Source organism: Canis aureus, chromosome 24, assembly GCF_053574225.1.
Source record: "Canis aureus isolate CA01 chromosome 24, VMU_Caureus_v.1.0, whole genome shotgun sequence".
In the NCBI taxonomy this organism is placed as follows: Eukaryota; Metazoa; Chordata; class Mammalia; order Carnivora; family Canidae; genus Canis; species Canis aureus.
The window spans coordinates 21,587,542-21,612,645 of record NC_135634.1 but is presented as its reverse complement, the minus strand read 5'-3'; the positions used below and the strand labels follow the sequence as shown (position 1 = coordinate 21,612,645).

The 25,104-nt window shown below is 34.7% G+C and overlaps 1 protein-coding gene across 6 annotated transcripts in view; it reads right to left on the bottom strand.

The window, feature by feature from the left end:
• The window catches only part of CLCN3 (chloride voltage-gated channel 3), an 87,886-nt gene that overhangs the window by 19,789 nt on the left and 42,993 nt on the right, over window positions 1-25,104 (bottom strand). For 5 of the 6 annotated variants that reach the window (XM_077868540.1, XM_077868542.1, XM_077868545.1 and 2 more), the window contains 7 exons: window positions 16,046-16,203; window positions 9,370-9,469; window positions 8,325-8,512; window positions 7,236-7,358; window positions 5,929-6,135; window positions 2,464-2,544; window positions 1,020-1,565 (listed from right to left, as the gene is read on the bottom strand). In XM_077868540.1, the coding sequence (XP_077724666.1) occupies window positions 1,020-1,565; window positions 2,464-2,544; window positions 5,929-6,135; window positions 7,236-7,358; window positions 8,325-8,512; window positions 9,370-9,469; window positions 16,046-16,203 (1,403 nt within the window). Of the gene's footprint in view, window positions 1-1,019; window positions 1,566-2,463; window positions 2,545-5,928; window positions 6,136-7,235; window positions 7,359-8,324; window positions 8,513-9,369; window positions 9,470-16,045; window positions 16,204-17,043; window positions 17,099-25,104 lie in introns of all 6 variants that reach the window. The other variant, XM_077868544.1, reaches the window with a different exon arrangement.

Below are 25,104 nucleotides of genomic sequence, written 5' to 3'. Positions count from 1 at the left end.
GAATCAGCCGACTTTAAAACAGGAGATTATCCAGAATTACCTGGGTGGGCTCAAAATAATCACAAAGATTTCTTTTAAATGTGGGCAAAGGATTTAGAAGAGTTAGTGTCAGAATAATGAGATAAAAGACTTAACTACCCATTGCTGGCTTTGAAGTTGGGAGGAGGCGGCCATGAGCCAAGGAATGTGGGCGGCCTCCAGAAGGCTGGAAAAGGCAAAAAATGGACTCTCCCCTAGAACCTCCACAAATCCCTATGAACACCTTGATTTCAGCCCAGTGAGATCCATTTTGGACTTCTAATCTCCAAAACGATAATAAATTTGTGTGATTTGAAGTTTGCAATAGTTTATTATAGCAGAAAAAAAAAAAAACCCCTAATGTAAGTGCTTTTAAAACATGATCATGAATTCCCTGACACTGCTCCCATTAAGCGGCAGGCTTTGTGCCCAGACGAATAGAACGCAACAGAAAGCATGTGCATAACTTCCTTGGTTAAAAATGATCCTCTTGGGACATTTGCTTTTGGAACCCCGAGATACCATTAAGGACTCTAAATGCTCTGAAGGCACTGTGTCAGAAAACCAGGGGTGGGTGGGGGGGAGAGAGAGAGAGACAAAGATATGTTCCAGAAGCCAGACATTCTGACACAGTTGTCTGAATCTTCCCAGCCCAGGTGGTAGATGACTAGCCTTAGTCATTTCTGATGGCACATATGACAGACCACAAACAAAACGTGCTCAGCTGAGTCCTTCCCAAATTATTGACTCATTATCAAGAGAAAAATAAAGTTTTCTTAAATTGCTAGGTTTTGGGATAATCTATTACATAGTAACAGATAACCATGCTTAACAATATATCCAAAGGAATTATTTTTTCAATACTTAAAATGGAACCCAAAAGATAAGAACTTTTTCAACCTACATTTATAACCACCTTTAGATAAACATTTCACTGTTTATTTCACATACAAGTTTTGAACATGCTGAGATTACTAAAACCACCTCACATTAGCACTTACCTTGATACCAAAAGTGAATACTGTCATGATAATTTTAAATATGAGTGCTAAGCATAACTGCCATATAGCTGAATATACTCCAAGGCCTGCTGGACGATCAGGAATATCGTCAACAATTTTGCTAGCATTCATGTCATTTCTGTAGTCACAGAGAGAAGAGGATTCCAGAGGACCACAGTCTGTAAAAAGCTCTTTGATCAGCTCACTGGTGTTGAGCCTGGTATATGGATTAGGGAAGGCGATCACCGCAGTAATGGCAGCAACAACAATGACTTCAAGAACAGGATACTTTCCGAATCTGGTGGATTTGCGTCGACGACACCAGGCAATATTCGCTCTAATGAAAAAGGCTCCCCAAAGCCCTCCGAATACCCCGAGGAGAATAAAAGGAAATAGTTCAAAAAGGTACCATGGTGTGTGATACTCCACATAAAAAAGAACCAGACGGCTGTTACCAAATGGATTGATGGATCTCAAAACAAATGCAGCCACTAAAGCAGCAAAAAATGATCTCCATAAAGTTTTAAGAGGAAAATAATAGCTAACCTAAAAAAGGGAAAAGAAAAATTAATGCTATAATTTTATAAGATGTTTCTGGTATGTTATAACTTGAATGGTGAACATCATGGTCTAATTTTTGCTGCAGCTAGAGTTTACATATAAAAGATTTTACTGTAGTAAGAAAAAAAATGGATGTTTTATTAACCTTGGCTATCACATCATTACAAATTTCCAATATCAATTGATCAAAAATGTCTAATAATCACTTGAGATACCCAGCATTGCTTTATTTTCGAAATGAGTTTCGTTTTTTGTTTTTTCAAAATGAGTTTCACCTCTAATTCAATCATGTAGTAAAGAATAAATGCACCATCACTAACTCCTATGAGGTCATTAAAAAGTATTTAATTTGCCTCTTCTATGTTAAAAAGAAAAGAAGAATACAAACTGGAAAAGTAAATTTTAAAACATTCCTAGTCACATTTTTATGTAAACATGTAAAAAGTCTTAAGCACTAATGAGAAAACAAAAACAAAATATGCCACTGATGCAATTAAAATCATTTTCTTTAAACATCAATAACTGTCCCAGAAATATGCATACAAGACAAACTCATAATTTAGGAATTGATTAAAAATTTTTAAATAAAAAAATGGGTGATAATTTAACAGACAGTGGTTAAATATTTTCTACTAAGCCAAATCCACTTCTGCTTACTTTTACAATCACTAATATTTATACAAGAATAATATTTTTAAGGCTTTTCTCAAGGTAAAGAACATATGTAATGTATTACTCTGTAAGAATCACCAAAAAATAAAATCCAGAAAACTTAAAAACAAAGTCTATTACACTAGCTATAAAACTGAAAAGCATGCTAAAATATATTTGTAATAATAATTATACATAATGTTGTAAGTGCTTTTTTCTTTTTTAAACCTACCTCTTCCAGGCTAAAAAGAACTCCTCCAATTGGTGCACCAAAAGCTACAGAAACCCCTGCAGCTGAGGCAGCTGATAGCACCTAAAAAGAGGATTTGTTTTATTTCATATATTCTTAAAAATTCAAATATACCAAATAAAAATTCTTCATGTTCCTTGAATTTTTGAAATGTCTCTTCTGAATTTAACTCCCGTCTACCCCTCCTCCCCAAGCAGAGGCAAATATTTACTTCCTCTATAAAGATATTTTTCTCTTCTGCTTTAATTGAAAGGTCATTCACATATTCAATATTCAGTCAAAAAATATTTGTGCAAGATACACTAATGCAAATAGGATGCAAAGAAGAAAAGGCAATGAATACAGACAATTCTCAAGATGTTTGAGAAGACCAGTAGAGAGAGTAGTTACTGGAGTTTGGGGAGGGGGGGGAAGTAGTTTATTCTTAAACAGGATATAATTTCTTCAGATTTTAGAGCTAATTGTTTCATCATAAACAATTAATGTTTTCTAGGTAAGCTCTATCCCCAACGTGGGATTTGAACTCATGACCCCGAGGATCAAGAGTTCTATACTGACTGAGCCAGCCAGGCACCCCTAATAATGACTATTTTCTAAATCCTAGTAAAATATCTACAGGACTAAAAACCTTTTGAATTTTCTTATTTTCACTACTCTAAGTCCTCTAAAATATAGCTACTGCCAATATGGAAAGCCTTAATCTAAAGCACAAACGATGGCTACCTCTTTCCAAACTGGAACCCTACGATAAAGTTAAAGAAGACAAAAATATCCACAAACAGCTCTTATATATCCTCTCTCCAACTCCCCAATCTGTCACTGGGACATTGCCCACTTCTCACCAGCATAAAGCCAACTATACATATAAATTTATTGGACCTTAATTCTGTAATAACTTTTCTAAAAGTCTTTATTCCTTTCACTATTTCATTCCAGTACATATCTGAGGGTACCAAATACATTTTCTCAAATGGCCAAGTTTTACACTTAAGGAAAACAAACTGGAAATAATCAAAATTAAATTATATATAGTTAAGAACATGATCTCCACTGTCAGGCTGCTGCTTGACAAATTAAAGATAAGCAAATATTTATTTTAATTAAATTGTACTTGGCTAGGGGCACCTGGGTGGCACAGTTGGTTAAATATATGACTCTTGGTTTCACCTCAAGTCTGATATCAGAGTTGTGAGATGGAGCCCTGAGTTGGGCTCTCCACTCTCAGCTTGGAGTCGGCCTGGGTTTCTCTCTCTCTACCTCTCCCCCTGCTCTCTCTCTTTCTCTCTCTCTCAAATAAATAAAACATTTTTTAAAGAATGAATAAATTGTACCCGGTTTTAAGAATGCATACTCTGCTTATTTGGGAGATGACAGCAAATTTAACAATTTTGTTTTTTACCACTAACAGGACTGTAGACAACACAATTAACTGAGTTCTCTGATTCTACATTTAAAAGAATTTTACAATCAAGCTAACACCCTAGTACCCAAAACTCATACACATTTTAATGTTTTATAAATATAAAAGAATCATTTAATTTAAAAATGTCAATGAAGTGAACATAGGAAGAAACCTGAAACACAAGGCCTTACTGTTTTTAACTAACAATTAAACTCTAGCCATTTATATACTAAGGTGAACAAAGTTAATGTCAAAGATGTCACTAATCATCATAGTATATACTCAAAATTTAAGTGGATTCTATGACAGTTTCTAATAAATTCCATCTTGCAGTTAAAATGAATAAAAAAATAAAAATCTAACCCCTAAAATGCCAAAGTAGCAAGTAAAAGAACTGCACTGAAGAGACAAATGCTATAGTTTCATTTTACCCACTAATCTGCAATGCTACAACAGTACAGTTTTAGGTTAGGTTTTGTTTTGTTTTTAACATACACATATCCACAGTCCCAGTAGAAATAGTAGTAGCAGTAAGGAGTACAGACTTTGGAGTCAGAGAAAAATAAATTTCAATCCATATTCTGACACTCTGCTATGTAATCTTGGACAGGTTAGCAGCTCTATGCTCTATTTCCTATCTATAAATGGGGATAATAGTGCCATGTTAATAGGATTATTGTGCATCTAAATTTTAAAATGCAAGTAAAAACCTTGTCACAGAACCAGATAAGACAGTAAGTAATCAATAATATTAGCTATTTTTGTTGGACCATAGTGCTAGAATCACAATTATCATTTGGAGATGGAACTATGATGCTCTGAGGTGTTCCACTTTTAGACTACTGCCAATGCATGAATGATGCTTTAGTAGTAACACTAAAATGAACGAGGAATCATTTCATTTGAAGAATTAAATAGTTTGATAAAAGTATTCTACTTTTTTGTTATATTATTAAAAACAACAGGATGGAAGTTCCCGTGGTAGGGCCAAAGACCTCTGAGTTCTCCATATTTAATGATATAAAAATATAATACCTTAAAAACGCAAAGTGGTTTTGACCTAAGACTAGATTGGAATAACAGGAAGGGACTGGGCCACAAAGTAAATACAAAAGGTCTCAGGAGCCTATTTTTCTTCTACAAAATATCTACAGCGATCTAGAAACATTAGGGAATTCTCTTAAATTTAAAGGCTGCCTATAAGATCTCAGCTGGCGGGGATCCCTGGGTGGCGCAGCGGTTTGGCGCCTGCCTTTGGCCCAGGGCGCGATCCTGGAGACCCGGGATCGAGTCCCACGTTGGGCTCCCGGTGCATGGAGCCTGCTTCTCCCTCTGCCTGTGTCTCTGCCTCTCTCTCTCTCTCTCTCTCTCTCTCTCTCTCTCTGTGACTATCATAAATAAAAAAAATTAAAAAAAAAAATTAAAAAAGATCTCAGCTGGCTTAAAAAAAATAATAATAAAAATAAAGGAAATAAATGCTCCCAAACAGCTGAATGAAGAGGAATTCCTATATTCCCTTTAATGTTTATCTCTGATTTAAACCTCAGGAGGTCCTAAGGCCCTCAGAACATCTTCATGGTGCCAAGTAGCTCTCTGTAGATGGCACACCTCTTTCAGGGGCATTAGACACTTCCTCCAGAGGAAAAACATAGCTGTTAAGACTTCCCAACCCTGGAAAAATACTGATGCTGAGAAATCAGAGGAAAAATAACGTTGCATTTGGGAAAAACTTCAGATGAATAAACGTGTAAGGCAAAGCAAAAACAAATGAAAAGAACTTTGTGAAATTCAACTGAAACCAATGTACACCAAGTAGTCTATCAAAACTTCTCTAAAATATAGGGGTGACTGAGCAGTACTGGGGATGTAGTCTAGAAAGACATTAAAGATACTCGAAAAGGATTCCTTCTTACATTTGAATCTGAATACAAAATTTATCCAAAAAGTGAAGAGTTAAAACATGATCTTTACACTAGAAAGTTCTCACAGACATAAGTCTATGTAATAGATATTTATCTGCCAAATAAACTACAAAAGACACTTACCTCCCTTTTTTTAGCTTCATTTGTGCTATACTTTGGAAAGAGGTAGGAAAAAATATTTCCACAGCAACAGGCAACATGTACCAGAGGACCTTCTTTTCCTAAACTCAAACCTGATGCTACAGCCAGTACTAATGTGATGGTTTTAATCATTAAAGTCCATTTTCCCAAGTAACCTCTGATGATGAATCCACTTAAAATAGTTTTAATCTACAAAGGAAAGATTAAGACAGCTTAATTTCATTCAGGAAACAGGAACACTTAACTAATTTAAGTTACTCTCTTGTTTTACTCACAAAACCACCTTGCAAATTTTTTTGGTGGACCATGGAACAACTTACAATTTTTCAAAAGCTTTAACTATTATTCTAATTCTCTTCTCAAGCAAGGATTGAAGGCAACCCTATCTTATAAATAAAACTAGACTATAAGGCCATGCTAAAAGGAATACAGGCCTTAATACAAGGGTTGTAATTACATAACCAGGAAAAGGTATATTTGAATATTTCTGTGGTAGAAATACAGTTAGATATATTCCAGACATTCTGTGTCAGAAATTAGGATACTTTGTCTTCTCAGACAGCTATTATTATGTGTAATATTTTCCTATATATTAAGTATAAGTGACAACAGCTAAAATGCTGCATATTACCCCTTATTAAAAACATTCTTAATTAACAGAACTTTTAAAATCACTAAAATTAACTTTCAAAAGGAAATGCATTACAAAAAGCTGATAACCTACCTAAAACAGAAAAATTAAAAGGGGAAAGAAATGAATTTCCATCACACCATTCAATCCTAAGTATATTCTTTAAATTACTGTTGATAAAAAATTAAACCCAAAAGTTTGTACTATTGACTCACTATGGTCATATGTCTATTTCAAGCATAAAGTGGTTATAATTATTATCTGCCAAATTCAAGAATTAACTTATAATTAAAAGATAGTCATAAAAAAGAGTAAATATATTCAAATCAGGTTCATAGCAGCAAAACATCAACTAATCCATTGAAGAATTTTAGGCCACATAGCACTTTTCCAGCTTTATAACCGAGTCTTCTGATATTTGTTTAGCCGTGTGCTAAATTAGTGGTGGAAAAAAAAAAAATCAACCTCCACCGTTAATGATGAAATGACCACGGGGAAGAATTTGTTGTGATGTCTACAATCAGCTTACATTTTTTAAATTTTCTTTTTCAGATTACAATTTCCCCAGAGAAACAACTACTTCTCCCCCTAAAGGCAAAAAGATAAACATCATAACAATTACTAAATGTTCAATGATACTAAATATTGCACAGCTTACCTCTGGAATTCCAGAGCCACAGGCATATGGAGCAAATACTTTTACCAGGGAAACAGCAAGAAAGGCAAAACCCAAGGCCCAGAAGATGTACATTATGTAATTCATGATGTACGAGCCAGGACCCTAAAAGGCAAATTGTTTAAGAGTGTAGGAATTTAATGTACAATGCAACCCGAATGTAAGTGCTTGCCACGTAAGAAGCTTGGGTGAAACTCATAAGAGTTTCTTGGCTTACTTCCACAATAGTAAAAGCTTTATATGAACAAAATACTTGAGTAGAATCAAGAAACATATTCATATATACACAGAGGCTTAATCTGTTTCCTGATACCTAAAGCCTTGTTGCCAAAAATCTGCTATACTTTAACCTCTGCCTACCCACAAACCACAGTTTGAAAACAGCTGAAGGCAAGATTGCATTTGCACTTAGATCTCATTCTGCTGCAATTCTCCTGAAGATCAAGGGAGAAACAGCATACTGCCCGTGCAAATATTCTTTTTAGCTCAAAATTTCAGCTATAACAAAATTTTAAAAACACATCCTTATATGACCATGTAACTATATATATTATATAACATTCTAATTTCTACAATGTTCATTACTGAACATCAAGAGCAATAACATAATCACTTAGATACTATAATGCCACAAAGAAAATCTGTGGATTTCTTCAAGATAGCTCCAGGTACGAGGCTTATTTTAAATTTACTGATTTACTAAATTTACTGATAATTTATACTTCCTGACAATTGTGATATGTTAAGCAGCTTTAATAATTTGACTTCATATTAATTTTCCATGATTATACAGATCCTATTGCACTTCTACAATAAGAAATATATTTAATGTCATAATTGAATAGACCTGAACGTGACTATATTGTTAACTAACATAAGAGATTCTTGTAACTTTACATTTTACTTGCTGCAATGTATTCTTCTTTTCCACTCTAACCGATTACATTTTTTTTACATTTTTTTTCTTTTAATGCAGTTGCAATCATCTAGTAGTACATGATTCTGTAATTAAACGGAGACTCATCTCACTGTATTGATTATTAATTCATCTTCAGACCCAGCAAGACTTACTTCTGCTTGACCTATGATTAATTCTGCCCATGTTTTCCACTGTGGACATTTATCCCTCTCTTCAAATGTTGTTTCATTAGATCCCCAACAACACTGTTCATGGTTGTACCACAATGCACTGAGGCAAATGCCCTCCTTTAGGTCAGTCATCCAATCAGCAGCAATGTCTATTAATCCAGCCAATGCCCCTGTAAAAACATGTTGAAGGTAGTGTTAAAAAAAAAATTAAGTCCACTTTTGGAGTGTTGAGACTATCAAGTTAAAAGGGTCAAAGAAAGCGGGGGGACTCCCTATACATAAAGGGGCACATAGGGAATATCACATAAATTTAAGATTTTTAAGTCTTAGGTATAAAGAAGTTTATATTACTCTTTTAAAAGTATAAATAGCAACTCTTTAAAATGGCTATTCTTTGTTTGAAATTACAACTAGTTACATCATTTAAATTAATTGTGATTTGTAATAAAGGTGGTTAAAAGATACTAAAATATCTTTAAAAGCAGATATCTGGCAGGAGGTTCAGGAATCAGGTTATTAGAGTTAAAACTTTAATACATTTGCAAACGATGTCAGTCAAATTACTTAACACCTCTCTGTGCTTCAGGCACCTCATCTGTAAAATGGTGATAGCACTTATGGTGTATGTAAAATGGTGGTAGCACTTATACCATAGGACTGCCATGCAGTTTATACTCATCAAAATTTTAAGGCAGTGCATGATATATAGGAAACAATAAATATTAGCTACTTATTATGATAATATTAAAAGATACTTTATTGTTTATCTGGCCCAAATCATGTATTTTACAGATAAGATAATGAACTGAGAAAGATCAACCAAACCAGATTGACACTTAAAGTAACAGAACCAAGACTAGACATTGAAGCTACCTGCCTCCTAGTCTTATATTTAAGATTTCTTGAAAGAAATAAAACAAATGCTTTTAAAAACCCAACAGGACCTGAAAATAAATTGTAGGGTGAAGGAGAGAACTATTTATTTTTCTGTTAACCAAAAAAGGATTACATTAAGATTTTTCTTTACCTGATGCCAATCCTGTTAGTGTTACTACTAGCCATCCTGACCATGCGTCATATAAACTTTTTGTCATTTCCCATGCTGATTCTTTCTTTTTGCTGTTGATCTGAAATTAGAAATGTTTATACCTCATTTTTCAAACTATGAACAGAAGCCACAACTTAGAATCTAACAATTTTTTTTTTTCAGTTACTATACACAAGACAGTAATGTATAAGCTAAATAATGGGAAAGGTGAGTTTGGGGCAGAACCACTATGTTAGACAATTGTTATACATGTAAAACAGATGATAAACATTTACCCAGAGATCTGCATTTTTAACAAAAACCTCAGGATTTGAGAGCAAGGGGTTCACAAACCACCTAGAGTCTGGCCTATGTTGTTTTAAATTGAATCAAATGTAGCTGATACACATCTTTTATATTAACAAAAATAAGATATTATTGCTTGAAATGTCTGTCATTCCCTGGCCATTTTCTGGTCCTAGCAATTACGTGGATTATGATATTCTTCATTTTTTAAACATTTTTTAAAGATTTATTTATTCATGAGAGACACACAGAGAGACAGAGGCAGAGGGAGAAACAGGCTCCATGCAGGAAGCCTGATGTGGGTCTCAATACCGGGACTCCAGGATCACGCCCTGAACTGAAAGGCAGGCGCTTAACCACTGAGCCACTCAGGCATCCCGAATGATATTCTTTAAAAGGTAAGGCCAGTTAATAATAGTACTATGCCCATAAATACAATATAGAAAAGTCATGTGAATAAAGGGCCTGCCAAAACTTGTAGGTCTATAAATATGCAGGTATGGAGAGTTCTAATTGCACTTGGAACATCTAGAGGCTCTCTTCTATCACTGTGTAGGGCAGAAGTGTCCTCTACTGAATACAGTGGAGGAAGTGAAATTAGCAGGATAGGAATACATTTGATTTCCAGATCTCACTCGACTAAGACACAAGAAAGCAACTCTTCCCTCTGTTAGTAAGAATGCAGTTTTAAACTTATCCCTAACTAGCCCAAACCTCTTCCATTCTATTAAGGATTGTTGCTTTAAAAAGCCATATTCTCAGTCTAAGACTTCAATGCTCAAACCGTCCCACAGTATGGTTACAGCTGGAATTCAAACATCTGGTCTATTTTAAGCCACAAGATCTCACTAAAAAGACTCCGTTAAGTTCTGAGTTGAATAACGCAATTTTATATCTTCTATACTATAAACAACCAATCTCAGATACTAAGTATTCTTTAAAGACTGAAGGTAGGTTCATTTCTTTAAAAAATAATCATTAAACCCCATGCTGCTTCTTAATGAGAATAACTATAATGTTTCACATAATATGAGGTAAAAATTTGGAAATCATCTAAATATTCATCAATACAGTACTGGTTAAGTAAACTGAAGTGTATCATTTGTTTTTTTTTTTTTTTTGAAGTGTATCATTTGTAATGAAAAATTCTGCACTCACTAAAAGAATGAGATAGATATGTGTTATACAGGGAAAAGAAGCAAAGTGGACAGAAGTGTGTACAGTATGCTGCAATTTATCTAAGAAAAAATAAGTATATAAATATACATACTTGTATTTTTTAAACATAAAGAAATTAAACCATACAGTTTTAAAAGTAAATCATTATTTTAAGAGGAGGGAGGCAAAAAAGGTTAGAAGAGATGGGGACTTTAAAACAAAGTAATTTGTATGTGTGACCTTAGTGGGATAAACACTAAGAATAAAAACGATTATAGAAAAAAGAAAACACTACAACTTTTCAACAAGCACATCACTAATGATAGTATTGGTAATATTTTGAAACTGCTGTGTGTTGTAAAGTAAGTCATATATGTGATGTTGAGATTTTTGGTATGGCTGAAGGATGGTACAGATTTAAGACCCAAAAGATAAATAAAAGTCTTTCATTACTGAATTTAAGTTAGAAGGTTCCTATAGACTTAAGAGGCTAAAAAACAATGGCTAACCCAGTCACAAGTACCTCTAGCGCCCACATCACCTATAAACCTTCTCCCTTCAAAGGAACCAGGGTTCCTCAGTGGCTGACTCCAGGTATGGTGCAGGAAATGTGTAAGATGAGCTAGTATCATCTTGTTTTCCTAGAATACACCAATCTACTTACTACAGATGTGTCAAAGGACACAAGCACCAACCCAAATAAGTCCCTGCTAGTCAAAAATGGAATAACATAGGCATCAACAAGGATAATAATAGGGATGATTAAAACACATCAAATATATTGAAATCTATGAGTGCATGAAGATAAAGAAACAGAAGCCAAACAAGCAAACCAAACTCTCACTGGCCAACTTCTGAGGATACTAGGGAACAATTTAATTTTAAATTATCCTTTTTCTGTACAATCTAAACTTCAGGGAATCCAGATACTTGGTACAAAGAAGGTTCTCTTTGTAGAAATTTTCATGCTAATAAATAAAAGAGGAATGACAATTAGATTACTGACATTTTGCAAAATACTGAAATAGTAATTTTTGAAATGATATAATGTAGATTTACTTTAAATTAAGAGGTAGAAGGGCTAACAAGTATAAGAAAAAGTTTGGGGGGAAAAGAGTAGGTATATGCACTGATATATAAAAGTTTTTCTTTTAAAAACAATAGTAAGACACTTGCACCCCAATGTTCATAGCAGCAATATCCACATTAGCCAAACTGTGGAAGGAGCTACAATGTCCTTCACATTAGCAGTAGATGAATGGATAAAGAATATGTGGTGTGTGTACTCACACACACACACAATGGACTATTACTCAGCCATCAGAAAGGATGAATACTTACCAAATTTATATTGACGTGGATGAATTGGAGGGTATTATGCTGAGTGAGATAAGTCAATCGGAGAAAGACAATTGTCATATGGTTTTATTCATACGTGGAATATAAGAAATAGTGAATGGGGCCATAAGGGAAGGAGGGAAACTGAGTGGAGAAAACTTATGAGAGGAAGACAAACCATGAGAGACCCCTAAATCTGGGAAACAACAAAGGGCTGCAGAAGGGGAGGTGGGTAGGAGGATGGGGTAACTGGGTGACAAGCATTAAGGAGCGCACTCATGATGAAATGAGCACTGGGTGTTATATGTTGGTAAAAATTTTTAAAAAAGCACAAAAAATAAATAAAAATAACATCCATGTACAGTTTCCCAGGTTTAAAAAATTTTTATGTTTATGTAAGCATAGATCAAAGTATGGAAAAATGGTATTTGGCCTATCTAGAAAGAGATGATTGACAAGAATAGCTAGGACAGTGACCACTTCATATTATTATTATTTTTTCATATTATTTTAAATGTTATATTATTTTACATATTTTCAAGGACTAGGGACTATCTTTAAAACCAAAAGGCAAAAAATATACTGTGGTTTCTCTTAGTTTTGATTCTCTTTAAAATTTTATGAACATGATATCGTATGGATACTTCATACTACCTTCACTTTGAAACACATTTAAACTCCAATCTGAGTAATTAATGACTTTGTAAATGTATATACTTCTAACTACAACTGATTTACTTAATAATCATACAAGATGCAAGAGTGTGCCTACACTAGGCATAATGGGATTAAAACACTGGTTCTTATAGTGTGGCCACATACACCTTGAGGATCTCGGAGACCTTCTTAAGGGGACCTTCAAGGTCAAAACTATTTTTATCAGAATATTAAAATGTGATGTGCCTTTTACACTGTGTTGACATTTTCACTGATAACACAAAAGGAAATGCAAAACGGCTGCTCCTCAGCACATATGGCAGTAGCATCCAAATGTACTGGCAGTCATTATTACATTCTTCACTGTCACATATCCCAGTAAAAAAAAAAAAGTAAGTAAATACCAGTTTCAATTAAGAATGTCTTTAATGAAGTAGTAAAAATTACTATGCCTCAATCAGAGTCTTCTTTATATTACGTGTGATGATTTAGGTATACATAAAGCCTTCTGATACATACTGAAGTATGAGGTATGTCTTGAGGAGAAGCATGTGATTTACTTGAGTTGCAAAATAAACTTTACACCTACACCCGGAAGACCATTTTTACTTGAAACAAAGACATCAAACTATGGTTTTTCAGACTTAGGAATCTGACAGGCATCTTCCCAAAGACAAACCAAGTCTGTCATTTCAAGTGAAATAAATGTATATTTGTTTTTAATGACAGAATTTGAGCTTTCAAGTAAAAACAAGAATTTTGGAAAACTTGTATCTATCACTGTTAAAGATGACAGATTCCCAATACTTAAAGACTTTTCTAGAGATCAGGGCTAATATTAACAATTGTGATTTTTTTTTTTTAATGAAAAGTGTCAACACTTGAAAGAACTGCATAATAAATCAGTGAGTATTTTCCAAATGATCATTACATGATGTTATAAAATTATTCATTAGAGTTCAAAGTGAACTAACAGATTTTAATGTAACAAAAGGCAAAAAGTTCATTGATATAGTTTCGGATTACACATTGGCAACTAATCTTTAAGAAACTACCACCTGTCACTTTGGTATCAAAGAATATCCACAATGATATAAAAAGGTTATCAAAATATTCCTAGCTTATCCAATTACCTATCTGTATAAGGCTAGATTTTCTTCATATGTTTCAACCCAAATAACATATCACAACAGACTGAATGCAGAAGCAGATATTAGAATCCAGCAGTCTTGGGCAGCCCTGGTGGTGCAGCAGTTTAGCACCGCCTGCAGCCTGGGGTGTGATCCTGGAGACCCTGGATCGAGTCCCATGTCGGGCTCCCTGCATGGAGCCTGCTTCTCCCTCTGCCTGTGCCTCTGCCCCTTTCTCTCTCTCTCTGTCTCTATGAATAAATAAATAAAATCTTAAAAAAAAAAAAAAAAGAATCCAGCAATCTTTTATAAAACCAACAATGAGATTTATAAAAATGTAACATGTCACTCTCTCACTAAATATTTTTTATTTTAGAAAATGTTTATTTTTCATAAAAAGGTTTTGTTTTCATAAAACTGTATCTTGATGTTAATGTGTAATGGGATTTTATTACTTTTAAATAAGTCAACGCATTAAAAATTTCTCAGTTTTTGTATCTAATATGGTAAACTAAGTTCCCTAGGCATTCTCAGCAACTATTCAGAGTTTAGAGTTCAAAAGTGTTCTCAGATGATAAAACAAAATAAAATAAATATGTATTTTTTCAAAAACTTTGAAAATCCCCACTGGTTGTATAGTGTCTTCCCAAAAAGGTAAATACCAAATGATGAATCTCAGGGGTTATACTTGTCAAAAAATAATCTAATTCTATTTTCAATTATACATGTATATGTTAATATGAAAGGTTGTAACTAATCTGTATGCAGTTATTTTCATTTATAAGTAAATTTCAGACCTCAAAGTTATAACAAGCCTTTTAGAATTTGGAATTTTATTTTTCAAAGAGATTCTTTTTCTATTTTTTAAAATTTATTTTTGGACTACATTGTATCACTAAGTCACAACCCACAAGTTGTACTGTTTAGAAGCCATTCTTATTTTAAATGTTTTTTATTTAATGGATAAAATATTGATTTAATTTTAAAATTTTTATTTATTTTAATTTAGCAGGAATTTATTTTTTGTTACAAATGGAACAAGTTTTTTTTTTTTTTTTCTTTTTGAAGATTTTATTTATTTATTCATGAGAGACACACAGAGAGAGGCAGAGAGCTAGGCAGAGGGAGAAGCAGGCTCCATGCAGGGAGCCCAATGTGGGACTCAATCCCGGGACTCTGGGATCACGCCCTGAGCCAAAGGCAGATGTTCAACTGCTGAGCCACCCAGGCATCCCAGAACAATTTATTTCGAAAGAAATTTTAGCCCAACTCCTTAGCCCAAGACATAGCTGAAATATACATTTGCTATAAAAGCCACTAGAAATATTATTGCAATATAAGTAATACTTTTTTTATTAGTAATTCATTACAACACTTAACATGCCCTTTACAGAACTCAATTTGAGAAATATCAGCATTTAAAATTGAGAAAGGAGCTAAAAGAAAACAATAAGACCCCACGAAACTATCCTTCCGTGTTTCTTCTTTCGCCATAAGAATCATATAACAAGTTTCTTCTTTTGCTGGAGCTCCTATGCTGTTCAAAGCCAAAAATCATGCTGACTTCTACACCTTGATTTTATGCTGTGTTTTCTCAGTCTTTCCTTCTTGTCTTATTATATTCTTCCTTGATTTTAAGCTACCTCAAAGTCCTTTCCAGGGGTATAAGTAAACTTTTAAAAAAATTACACATAAAGGGGATCCTGACTGGCTCAGCGGTTTAGCGCCTGCCTTTGGCCCAGGGTATGATTCTGGAGTCCAGGATTGAGTCCTGCGTCGGAGTCCCGGGATTGATTGAGTCCTGCGTCAGGCTCCCTGCAGGGAGCCTGCTTCTCCCTATACCTGTGTCTCTGCCACACACACCCCGCCCCCCCGTGTCTCTCATGAATAAATAAATAAAATCTTTTAAAAAATTACATATACAGAGAAAAAACATGTATTACTTGTAAAATGTAGAAATTTACCTCAATGTACTTTAATGTATAGTAAGTATTTTGGCTGCCAGAGGTCAATGGCAAAGATATGTTATTAAGTGATCTAGCTGATCTAGTTATACACTACACTAAAAAATTACTGAAAATACTTACCCGTCTATGCCTCTCTCGGTCTTTACATTTCTCTCGCACCCAATCAATAGTATGGAAATCATCATATGTACCAACACCCGGAATTGGTTCATCCAAAAGATCCAGTAAGTGGGTAGAACTGTTAATGCTGCCTCCATTTGTCATTGTATAGTGAGTTCCTATAAAGCAAAAAAGAACAGTAAGTACATTTTATGAGAGACAATGGTGAACTAGGTAACCTTAGAAGTTCACTGGTAATTCATAAAGAAACAGTATCACTTGAAATGTAATAAAATAGGGGAAGAAAAATTATCAAGAAAAATTATCTAAAACTTGGAAATAAGGCAAAAGACCGTGGCATGTCCTTTCAAACTCAGACTAGAGTATCAAAAATAAGCCTGCCTCGTAGTCATCTTTTGCTCTGAGGAAGAGGGCTTTGATTTATTATTTTCTATTGATTAGGACATAAACTCTATAAAGTTAGGTAATGACTTATAGAAGATTGATAAGTTGAAAATGAATGCTTTCATCTGGCAAAAAACAATTCAATTTCATCTATAGAAAGGATATACTGAGAGTTGTAGTATTGGGGTTTTTTATTTTTGCCCTGTAGGAAAATTTTTTTCACTGATATTTCATATCACACATCCTCTTGACATGTGCCCACTATATACTTTTAAGAGAATTTAAGGTATCAGAAAGGATGTTGAAAGACAATTCACAAAAAAGAATTAAATTTTAAAAGTTCAATCTAACATAAATGGCTCTTAAAAAGTTCAATACAATACAAAAAAGAGAAATGCCTATCAAACCTACGTATCATTTCCCTCTATCAGATGGATAAAGATTAAACAGTTAATGCGCTGACTTGGCAAAGTTATGGGGAAGGAAAGCTTACCACAAAATTAGTTTTAAGTATAAACTGGTATAACTCCTTTGGGAAGTCAAAGCTACCAAAATTTAAATACACAGACACTCCCTAACCTAGCAAAGTCCACTTCCATTTTTCTCGCACTTACAACTGCATAAATCCGTAAGTTATACACAGTGTGGTGAAACATCTTACTGTGTGCTCTAGAAGGAAAACAAAAACAAATTAATGTCAAAGTGATCATAATCCAAAAGAAGAGTCAGCAAAAGAGCCAGAGAGCAAATACATTAGGCTCTGGAGGCCACACAGTCACAATAACACAACTCTGCCATAGTAACACAAAGAAAATCACAGATAATATATAATGAATAGGTATGGCTATGTTTTAATAATACTTTATTTACAAAACAGGTGAATAGCAGCATTTAGCTCAACCCCTGATCTTTTCCTTTTTAAAAATTTTATTCATTTATTCATGAGAGACATAGAGAGAGAGAGAGGCAGAGACTTAGGCAGAGGAAGAAGCAGGCTCCATACAGGAAGCCCGATGTGGGACTTGATTCTGGGACTCCAGGATCACGTCCTGAGCTGAAGGCAGACACTCAACCACTGCGCCACCAGGCGTCCCTCAAACCCTGATCTAAAGTCTCTAGAGCACGAACCAAACTCAACTGAATATATTTACTAGGAATTTTCTACTTAATGGCACTCTGCTAGATGTATAAGAGATACAAAGGTAGAGTACCTGGGTGGCTCAGTGGTTGAGCGTCTGCCTTTGGCTCAGGTCATGATTACAGGTTCCTGGGATCAAGTACCATATTGGGCTCCCTGCAGGGAGCCTGCTTCTCCCTCTGCTTATCTGTGTCTCTCATGAATAAATAGTCTTTAAAAAAAAAGAGAGAGATGTGCAAAGGTAACAAAAACATCCCTGACTCAATGTAATATTGAATATTGTATTAATAAACAATGTCTATTTACTTCCACCAGATCAAACAGGGTTCTCTCTTCCTTTCCTATTTAATACAGTTGAATATTTGCCTTGGAAAGTATAAAACTTCTAAAAGAAGAGTATATTGATCTCAGCGTTTTGGCAGATGTACTCCAGGAATGAATAATTTATCATTCTTGGCCGAGGGTTTAAAAGGCCAATCCCTGCAATAGCCCATGTTGATTTACATAAAACAACTTTATACTTTTTACACTAGCTCTTTCTTCCTCTCTCTGCCCTGATTTTACTCATCAATTTCCACTTGGTAAAAGCTGCCTGAAAGGCCAGAAATTTTCTTAAGAAAAAAACTACAGAGAATAAACACAGTGAGTACTTATGTCTTGATAAATTTGAGAATCTCTGACTCTGCTTTCCACGTGATAATATTAAAATTGGCAATTTAAAAAAATCTTTTTGCAGGACATATCAAAAGCCTCTATAGCCTTCTGATATGATAACATCACTTCTGGCCAAAAATGCATAAACTGAATCTTAAAAGGAAAAACAAGATAAACACAAATTGAGGGAAATTCTACAAAATAAATGGCTTACATTCTTCAAAAAATGTCAAAGTCATGAAAGACAAATAACTGAGGAACTGTTCTAAAGCTATAGGAGACTCAAAAGATACGACAAATAAATATAATCATGCTCCTGGATTATTAGAATGTGGAACAGGAAAAAAAATGGGTTGTGGTTTTTTGGGGGTTTACCTTAAAAGACAGAGTAAAATAACTGAAAAATTTGTAAGCAGTCTGTAGATCAGATAATAATACATATCAACAGTTTTCTGATTTGGGAATGTCAATCAATATCAGTTTTTTGATTTCATATAAGGGAATGTCCATTTACAAGGGAATACACACTAAAGTATTTATATATACATGCACATTTATTTTGTGTATTATATATACATATACAAAATAATTTATGTCAGAGAATAGCACATATAACAGTGAAAGAAAGAATAAGAAAAAACAAATGTGGTAAAATGTTAACATTTCAGAAACCTGAGTGAAGTGTATATAGGACTCTTTTCACTATTTTCAACATCTCTAAGCCTGAAATTAAAAGAAAATGTTTTTAAAAGTCTACTATGATATATTTTGAGAACCTCCAACTCCCTCCACCTCTTGTTGGTTTTACTTGGGTAGAGTTAAAGAAACATGGGCTGTTGATCTTAATTATTACTCTTCTATTCAAAAAATAAAAAGCAGGGTGCCTGAGTGGGTCAGTGGTTGAGCGTCTGCCTTTGGCTCGGGTCATGGTCCCAGGGGCTCCCTGGGATCAAGTCCCGCATCAGCTCCCTGCAGTGAGCCTGCTTCTCCCTCTGCCTATGTCTGTGCTTTTCTCTCTCTGCTTCTCATGAATAAATAAAATCTTTTCAAACATAAATAAAAAGCAAAATTTCTATACTACTTAACATATATCCACACAATATGTCACCAGCCTCATGATAAGAATTGTCAAGTTGTTTGCACCACAAAGATGATAAGCAAATGGAGCATGTATTACTCTAACAGACATAAGCCAGGAAATAGAAAAGTAGACACTTATTTTTATGAGGTAGCAAAAAGTATAGCAACAAAATAAACAATATTTACATTAACTATGGGTCTTGTCTTTAATGATTTTCAAATACTCTGCAGAAACTACTTTCACATCTAATTTACAAAACTATGCAGCAATTCAAAATACCTGAAAACCAGAAATAAAGGATTCAAATTTTTTAAACCAGAGGACCCTGTGAACCAATGTTTTGTGCTTTGGGGCTTTCAGGTTGTGTCCCTTAAACTTCTGTGGCTGCTACAGAACATGTTAGCATGAGAATTAGCCAGAGCAGTTTGTGTCTTCAACAGACTGTTTGTAGGTCAGTGTATCCCTTTATCCCTATTTGCTTCTACACACAGAGCAATAGTGTTTGAAAAGTATTCTCCCCAGTATTATAGGGAGAAATACTAACTGGTGTTTTTGGTTTTAGGGGAGCCCACGGAAACAGTCACAGTTTCCCCTCCAAATTATTTCTAAAGGAAATCTGGGGCATTCTTGCAACTCCTGTTACCCAACTGGCTTGGACAGTAACCAGGGAAGATTTTGGTATGAAAGTAAAAACTTTTTGCTGAGACAAATGATTAGAGTATTTCTTTGGCTCTGATATATATAATTAAATGGAATCCCCAGGAAGAGAAAGGGAGACATTTCAATTTGGCTTTAATTTCTCTCCTTTTACCATGTTCCTTACTCATTGTACAGGGCTATTACCAAAAACTGAAAGATATCATACTGAATGTGAAATCAATTAACATTTTTTTTAATTTAAAATTTGTGCTTGCAGAGTGTCACATTTAGTGGTCTGTCCTCTGCTCTGCTTTCTCTCATTTTTTAATAATACAGAAGTGGGAACCCGTCCATTTACAAGAGACATTTGACTCACGGATCTATTTTCTATTTCTCATAGCCTCTGAAGTCACCACACTCTTGGCAGGGATTTTGCACTCAATAGTTCAGAGGCCCCCAGACAGATTACAAATTGTGACAAAAGGTGTGAGTTGTACAGACTGGATTCATCACAAATTTTCCCAGAATTCCAGATAAAGTGTTTCAGCCTTCATCTGGATCATGAAAAATATGGTGGGGGATCCACAGTACCCTCCCCATAGGTTGCAGGTTGTTACCAGAATAAAAAAGTACAAAGAGATGTCCAAATTGCTGGGGCACCTGGGTAGCTCACTTGAGCTCAGATCATAGATCAGAGTCCTAGGATCAGGCCTGGCATCAGGCTCTCTGCTCAGCAGGGAATCTCCAAATCTCTCTCCCCTTGCTTGTACATGCTCCCATTCTCTCAACAGAATGAATAAAAATCTTAAAAAAAAAAAAAAAAAAAAAAAGATGGGGCGCCTGGGTGGCTCAGTGGTTGAGTCTGCCTTTGGCTCAGGTCGTGATTCCGAGGTCCCAGGGAGCCCCACATCGGGCTCCCTGCAAGGGAGCTTGCTTCTCCCTCTGTATGTGTCTCTGCCTCTTTCTGTGTGTCTCTCATGAATAAATAAAATCTTAAAAAATTAAAATTAAAAAAAGATGTCCATATTGGGAAAAAGATATAATAAAGATGCTTGAGTTAAAAAAAGAACATACTCCTCAAATTCACAAAAATATCCTTTCAGTGAATGAAAAAACTTTCTGAAAGTGGTTAAACATTTGATAAGAATCAAGCCCCTGAAGTTGTCACAAGGACTTCCAACAGAGGAGGACATGCCTAACACATGCATCAAGAGTACTGGGGAGTCAATAGTGCAGAGACACCTAAACCCTATAGTTCAGAAGGCAGTTAAGTTCTAATGCCAGAGCAATTTCATATTTAGAAATGTAAATCATTTTTATTTAAAGATAATGAGAAAGAGTTTCTCAATCTATCCTGAAAAATAGAAAAGAAAGGAAAGCTTTCAGTGCTTCCATTCTAGGAGGCCTAAATTATCCTGATATCAAAGCCAGACAAAAACACTACAAAACAAGAAAATTGCAGACTAATATCTCTGGTAACCATAGATGCAAAAAAAAACCCAACAAAATATTAGGACACCAAATTCAAAAATGCATTATAAGCATGATTCACCATGATCAAGTAGACTTTATTCCAGGGATGCAAAGATGGATCAATATCCACAAACCAATGTGATGCACCACATTAACAAAATGGAGAAAAATCATATGATCATCTCAATAGATGCAGAAAAAGCATTTGACAATATTCAACATTTGTTTATAATAAAAACTCAACAAAGTGGGGACAGGGGGAATATACTCAATATGGGACAAAACCACATCATACTTCATGGTGAAAAGCTAAAAGCTTTCCCACTAAGATCAGGAACAAGACTGTGCTTATCATTTTTATTCAACACATTACTGGAAGATCTAACAACAGCAATCAGACAAGGAAGATATAAAACTGTCATTATTTACAGGTGACATAATACTATATACAGAAAACCCTAAAGACTCTACCAAGAAACTATCAGAAGTAATAAATGAATTCAGCAAATCTGCAGGATAAAAAAATCAATACACAGAAATCTGCTTTTTCTTAATTTTTTTCTGATTTTTTTATTAGTCTATAGAATGCAACAGATTTCTGATTCAGCTGGCTATTTAAAAAAAAGATTCCAACTTTTACTTGAATATGTGTGACATTTCATATATTTCTTTTATAGTTTGTTCTGCTAAACATGGAAATCTGAGTAGTATGAAGAAGGAGACAGACTTCCTATCCTACTCTAAACTGGGTAGGGAACATTCATTTCTAACAGTATAATAGAAGTGCCTATATATCCCACATTAGGAATAATTTTAAAGATATAATGCATCCTAATAATAACGATGGTTTTTAAATATTCCTAATGTATCATTTTTTATTATTAGTTTCAGAGGTAGAGGTCAGTGACTCATCAGTCTTATATAACACTCAGTGCTCACTACATCACGTGCCCTCCTTAATGTCCATCACCCAGTTACCACATCCCACCCCACCTCCCCTCCAGCAGTTTGTTTCTTATGATTAAGAGTCTCATGGTTTGTCTCCCTCTCTGATTTCATCTTGTTTTATTTTTTCTTCTCTTCCCTATGATCCTCTGTTTTGTTTCTTAAATTTCACGAGTAAGAGCATATGATCATTGTCTTTCTCTGATTTACTTATTTCGCTTTGCATAATATCCTCTAGTTCCATCCACATCATTGCAATTGGCAAGATTTCATTTTTTGATGGCAGAGTAATATTCCAGTTCATATATATATATATATATATATATATATATATATATATATATATGAACCACATCTTCATCCATTCATCTGTCAATGGACATCCGGGCTCTCTCCACAGTTTGGCTATTGTGGACACTGCTGCTATACACATTGTGGTGCAGGTGCCCCTTTGGATCACTACACTTGCATCTTTGGGGTAAATACCCAGTAGTGCAATTGCTGGAGCACAGGGTAGCTCTATTTTCAACCTTCTGAGGAATCTCCATACTGTTTTCCAGAGTGGGTGCACCATCTTACATTACCACCAACAGTGCAAGAGGGTTCCACATCCTCAGGAACACCTTATGTATCATCTCTGTGTATAGTTCACTGCAACCTAGCTTTTATAAAGTTTAACTTACATATATTAAAATGAGATAAGTACAAATAATTGTGTTAATAAAATTTTTATGAATCGTACAAGTTATCTAGCTTCACCTCTCAACTTCATCTTATGTATGAATGAAGCATGTATCTTTTAATACCACAAGCACAGATTAAAGTATATACATTCATGAATATGTATATAAAGTAGATCTCTCTCTTGCCTAAAATAATACTTCAATGGTTGGTTAATTTGAAAATTATAATTTAGCTTTTCTAAAACTGATATCTGGAAGGGAATCTATAAGACAAAGAATGAAAATGACAATGAAATAAAGGTGGTCAGGCAATCCTTCCCTGATCATGCCTTTGTCCTTAGAAAATGCTCTTCTTATAGTTGCACTTCGTTAACACAAAATGACATGATTTACCTACCCTGGCCTTCCCATTTCTCAAGGCACATACAGCTTGCATTTACTTATCTGTGAAGACAGTAGTAGAGGTGCACCAGAATACCTTCTGAAAATACTAATCAAGGTTCCTTACCCAATATTATTTCCTTGTCCTCTCCACATTTTTCTCCTATTAATTCGGTGAGGCATCAATTGCCACAGGAAAAGAAATACGCAACAGAACATAGAAAACAAGAGCCATTAATATGGCTTCCGAGTTTCATAGTTAGGTTTTTAAAATCCATTAGAAAAGGCAAAATTTTAAAAGCCAGTACCTTGGAGTTATAAGAGATAGGTTTCTAGGTTTCAAAAGGCTTTAAATACAATGGCTTCGACTTTCTGCAATAAGACATGGACTGAAAAAAGACTAGATGAAGAACCAATCCTTCATAACTACACAAAGTTTGCTGGGAAGCAAGGAGGGGAACTGAGTAAACAAGAGTTATGATAATTAAACTGGCAAGTGGCTTCAGCCTTTAACATTCTCCTATAATGAAAAAAATACAGATGAGATCATTCTAGCCACACTTATTTACAAGCCCTTTATTACTAAGCATACTTTCTAAAAACTATCTTATATCATTGAGTGCATATGCACATCATTTTCAATATACTTCAGATTACTTTAACTGCTGTGACCTACTGTAATTTAAACTTCCAGGTTAGTTTGCATTACAAACAGTACATGCAATAAACATATGTGAGCCTAATTAGTCATCCTCTTTCCCAATTAGTTTTTAAATTTTTAACTTTTTTCTTGTTCTTAACATTTTTCCTCAAACAGGTACCCAGATAGTAAATATCAATAACCAGGTGTATCTCCAAATTTAAAATGACCACATTAACCAGCAGCTGTCCTCAGATTAGGATTTTTCTTTGTATAATACTCCCTTATTGTTTCTACCCACCTAGAAACCCCTTCCCTTTCTTTCTGTGATAGAACCCAATTATTTTTAGGAAGCTTCTTTCCTTCATTGCATGTAATCTTGTGGAGAACACTGATCAAGGTATCCTCCCCTCCCCAGCTAAGACAAAGGCACATGATCCAAGCTAGACTGATCAAATCCTCTCCTAGAAATGTAAATCTTGAACACTGTGATACAAAGACACTGGAGTCTGTTAATGTCAATGACTTAACTTCAAAAGGATATAGGATAGTTCCTACTACTTGGACTGTAAGAAAGTATAATCTGAAAGTAGTTCCCAAATTTAAGAAAAAAATGAAAAACTTTTCTGGAGTCCTATCAGATGCCAGAGATTACCCTTCTACTACACAATGGCTGGGAGAATAAAAAAAGGCTGCCTTCTTTTCAGAGTAACCTAGTAGAGAAATTCCATGACCTTAATGAGCTTGGAGATCAGGCCTAAAGTCATTCTCCAGCTCTGCCATTTATTAGCTATTTAACTATATCCTTCACAACTTACTTACAAACCTCTTAGAGGTACCTGGGTTTTTTTCACCCACTTTTAGAGTACGATGTGTAAACTGATGATAATCTGACAAACAGGAATTCAATAAGCATGACCTAGTGTTTCTGCTCAAATAATCTGGTATTTAAAACTGCACCAGGCTGCATTATTCATATGGCATTACTCTTAACCCAAAGATTCACAAAAAGACACAGAAAGGGGAAAAATACCTTACAAA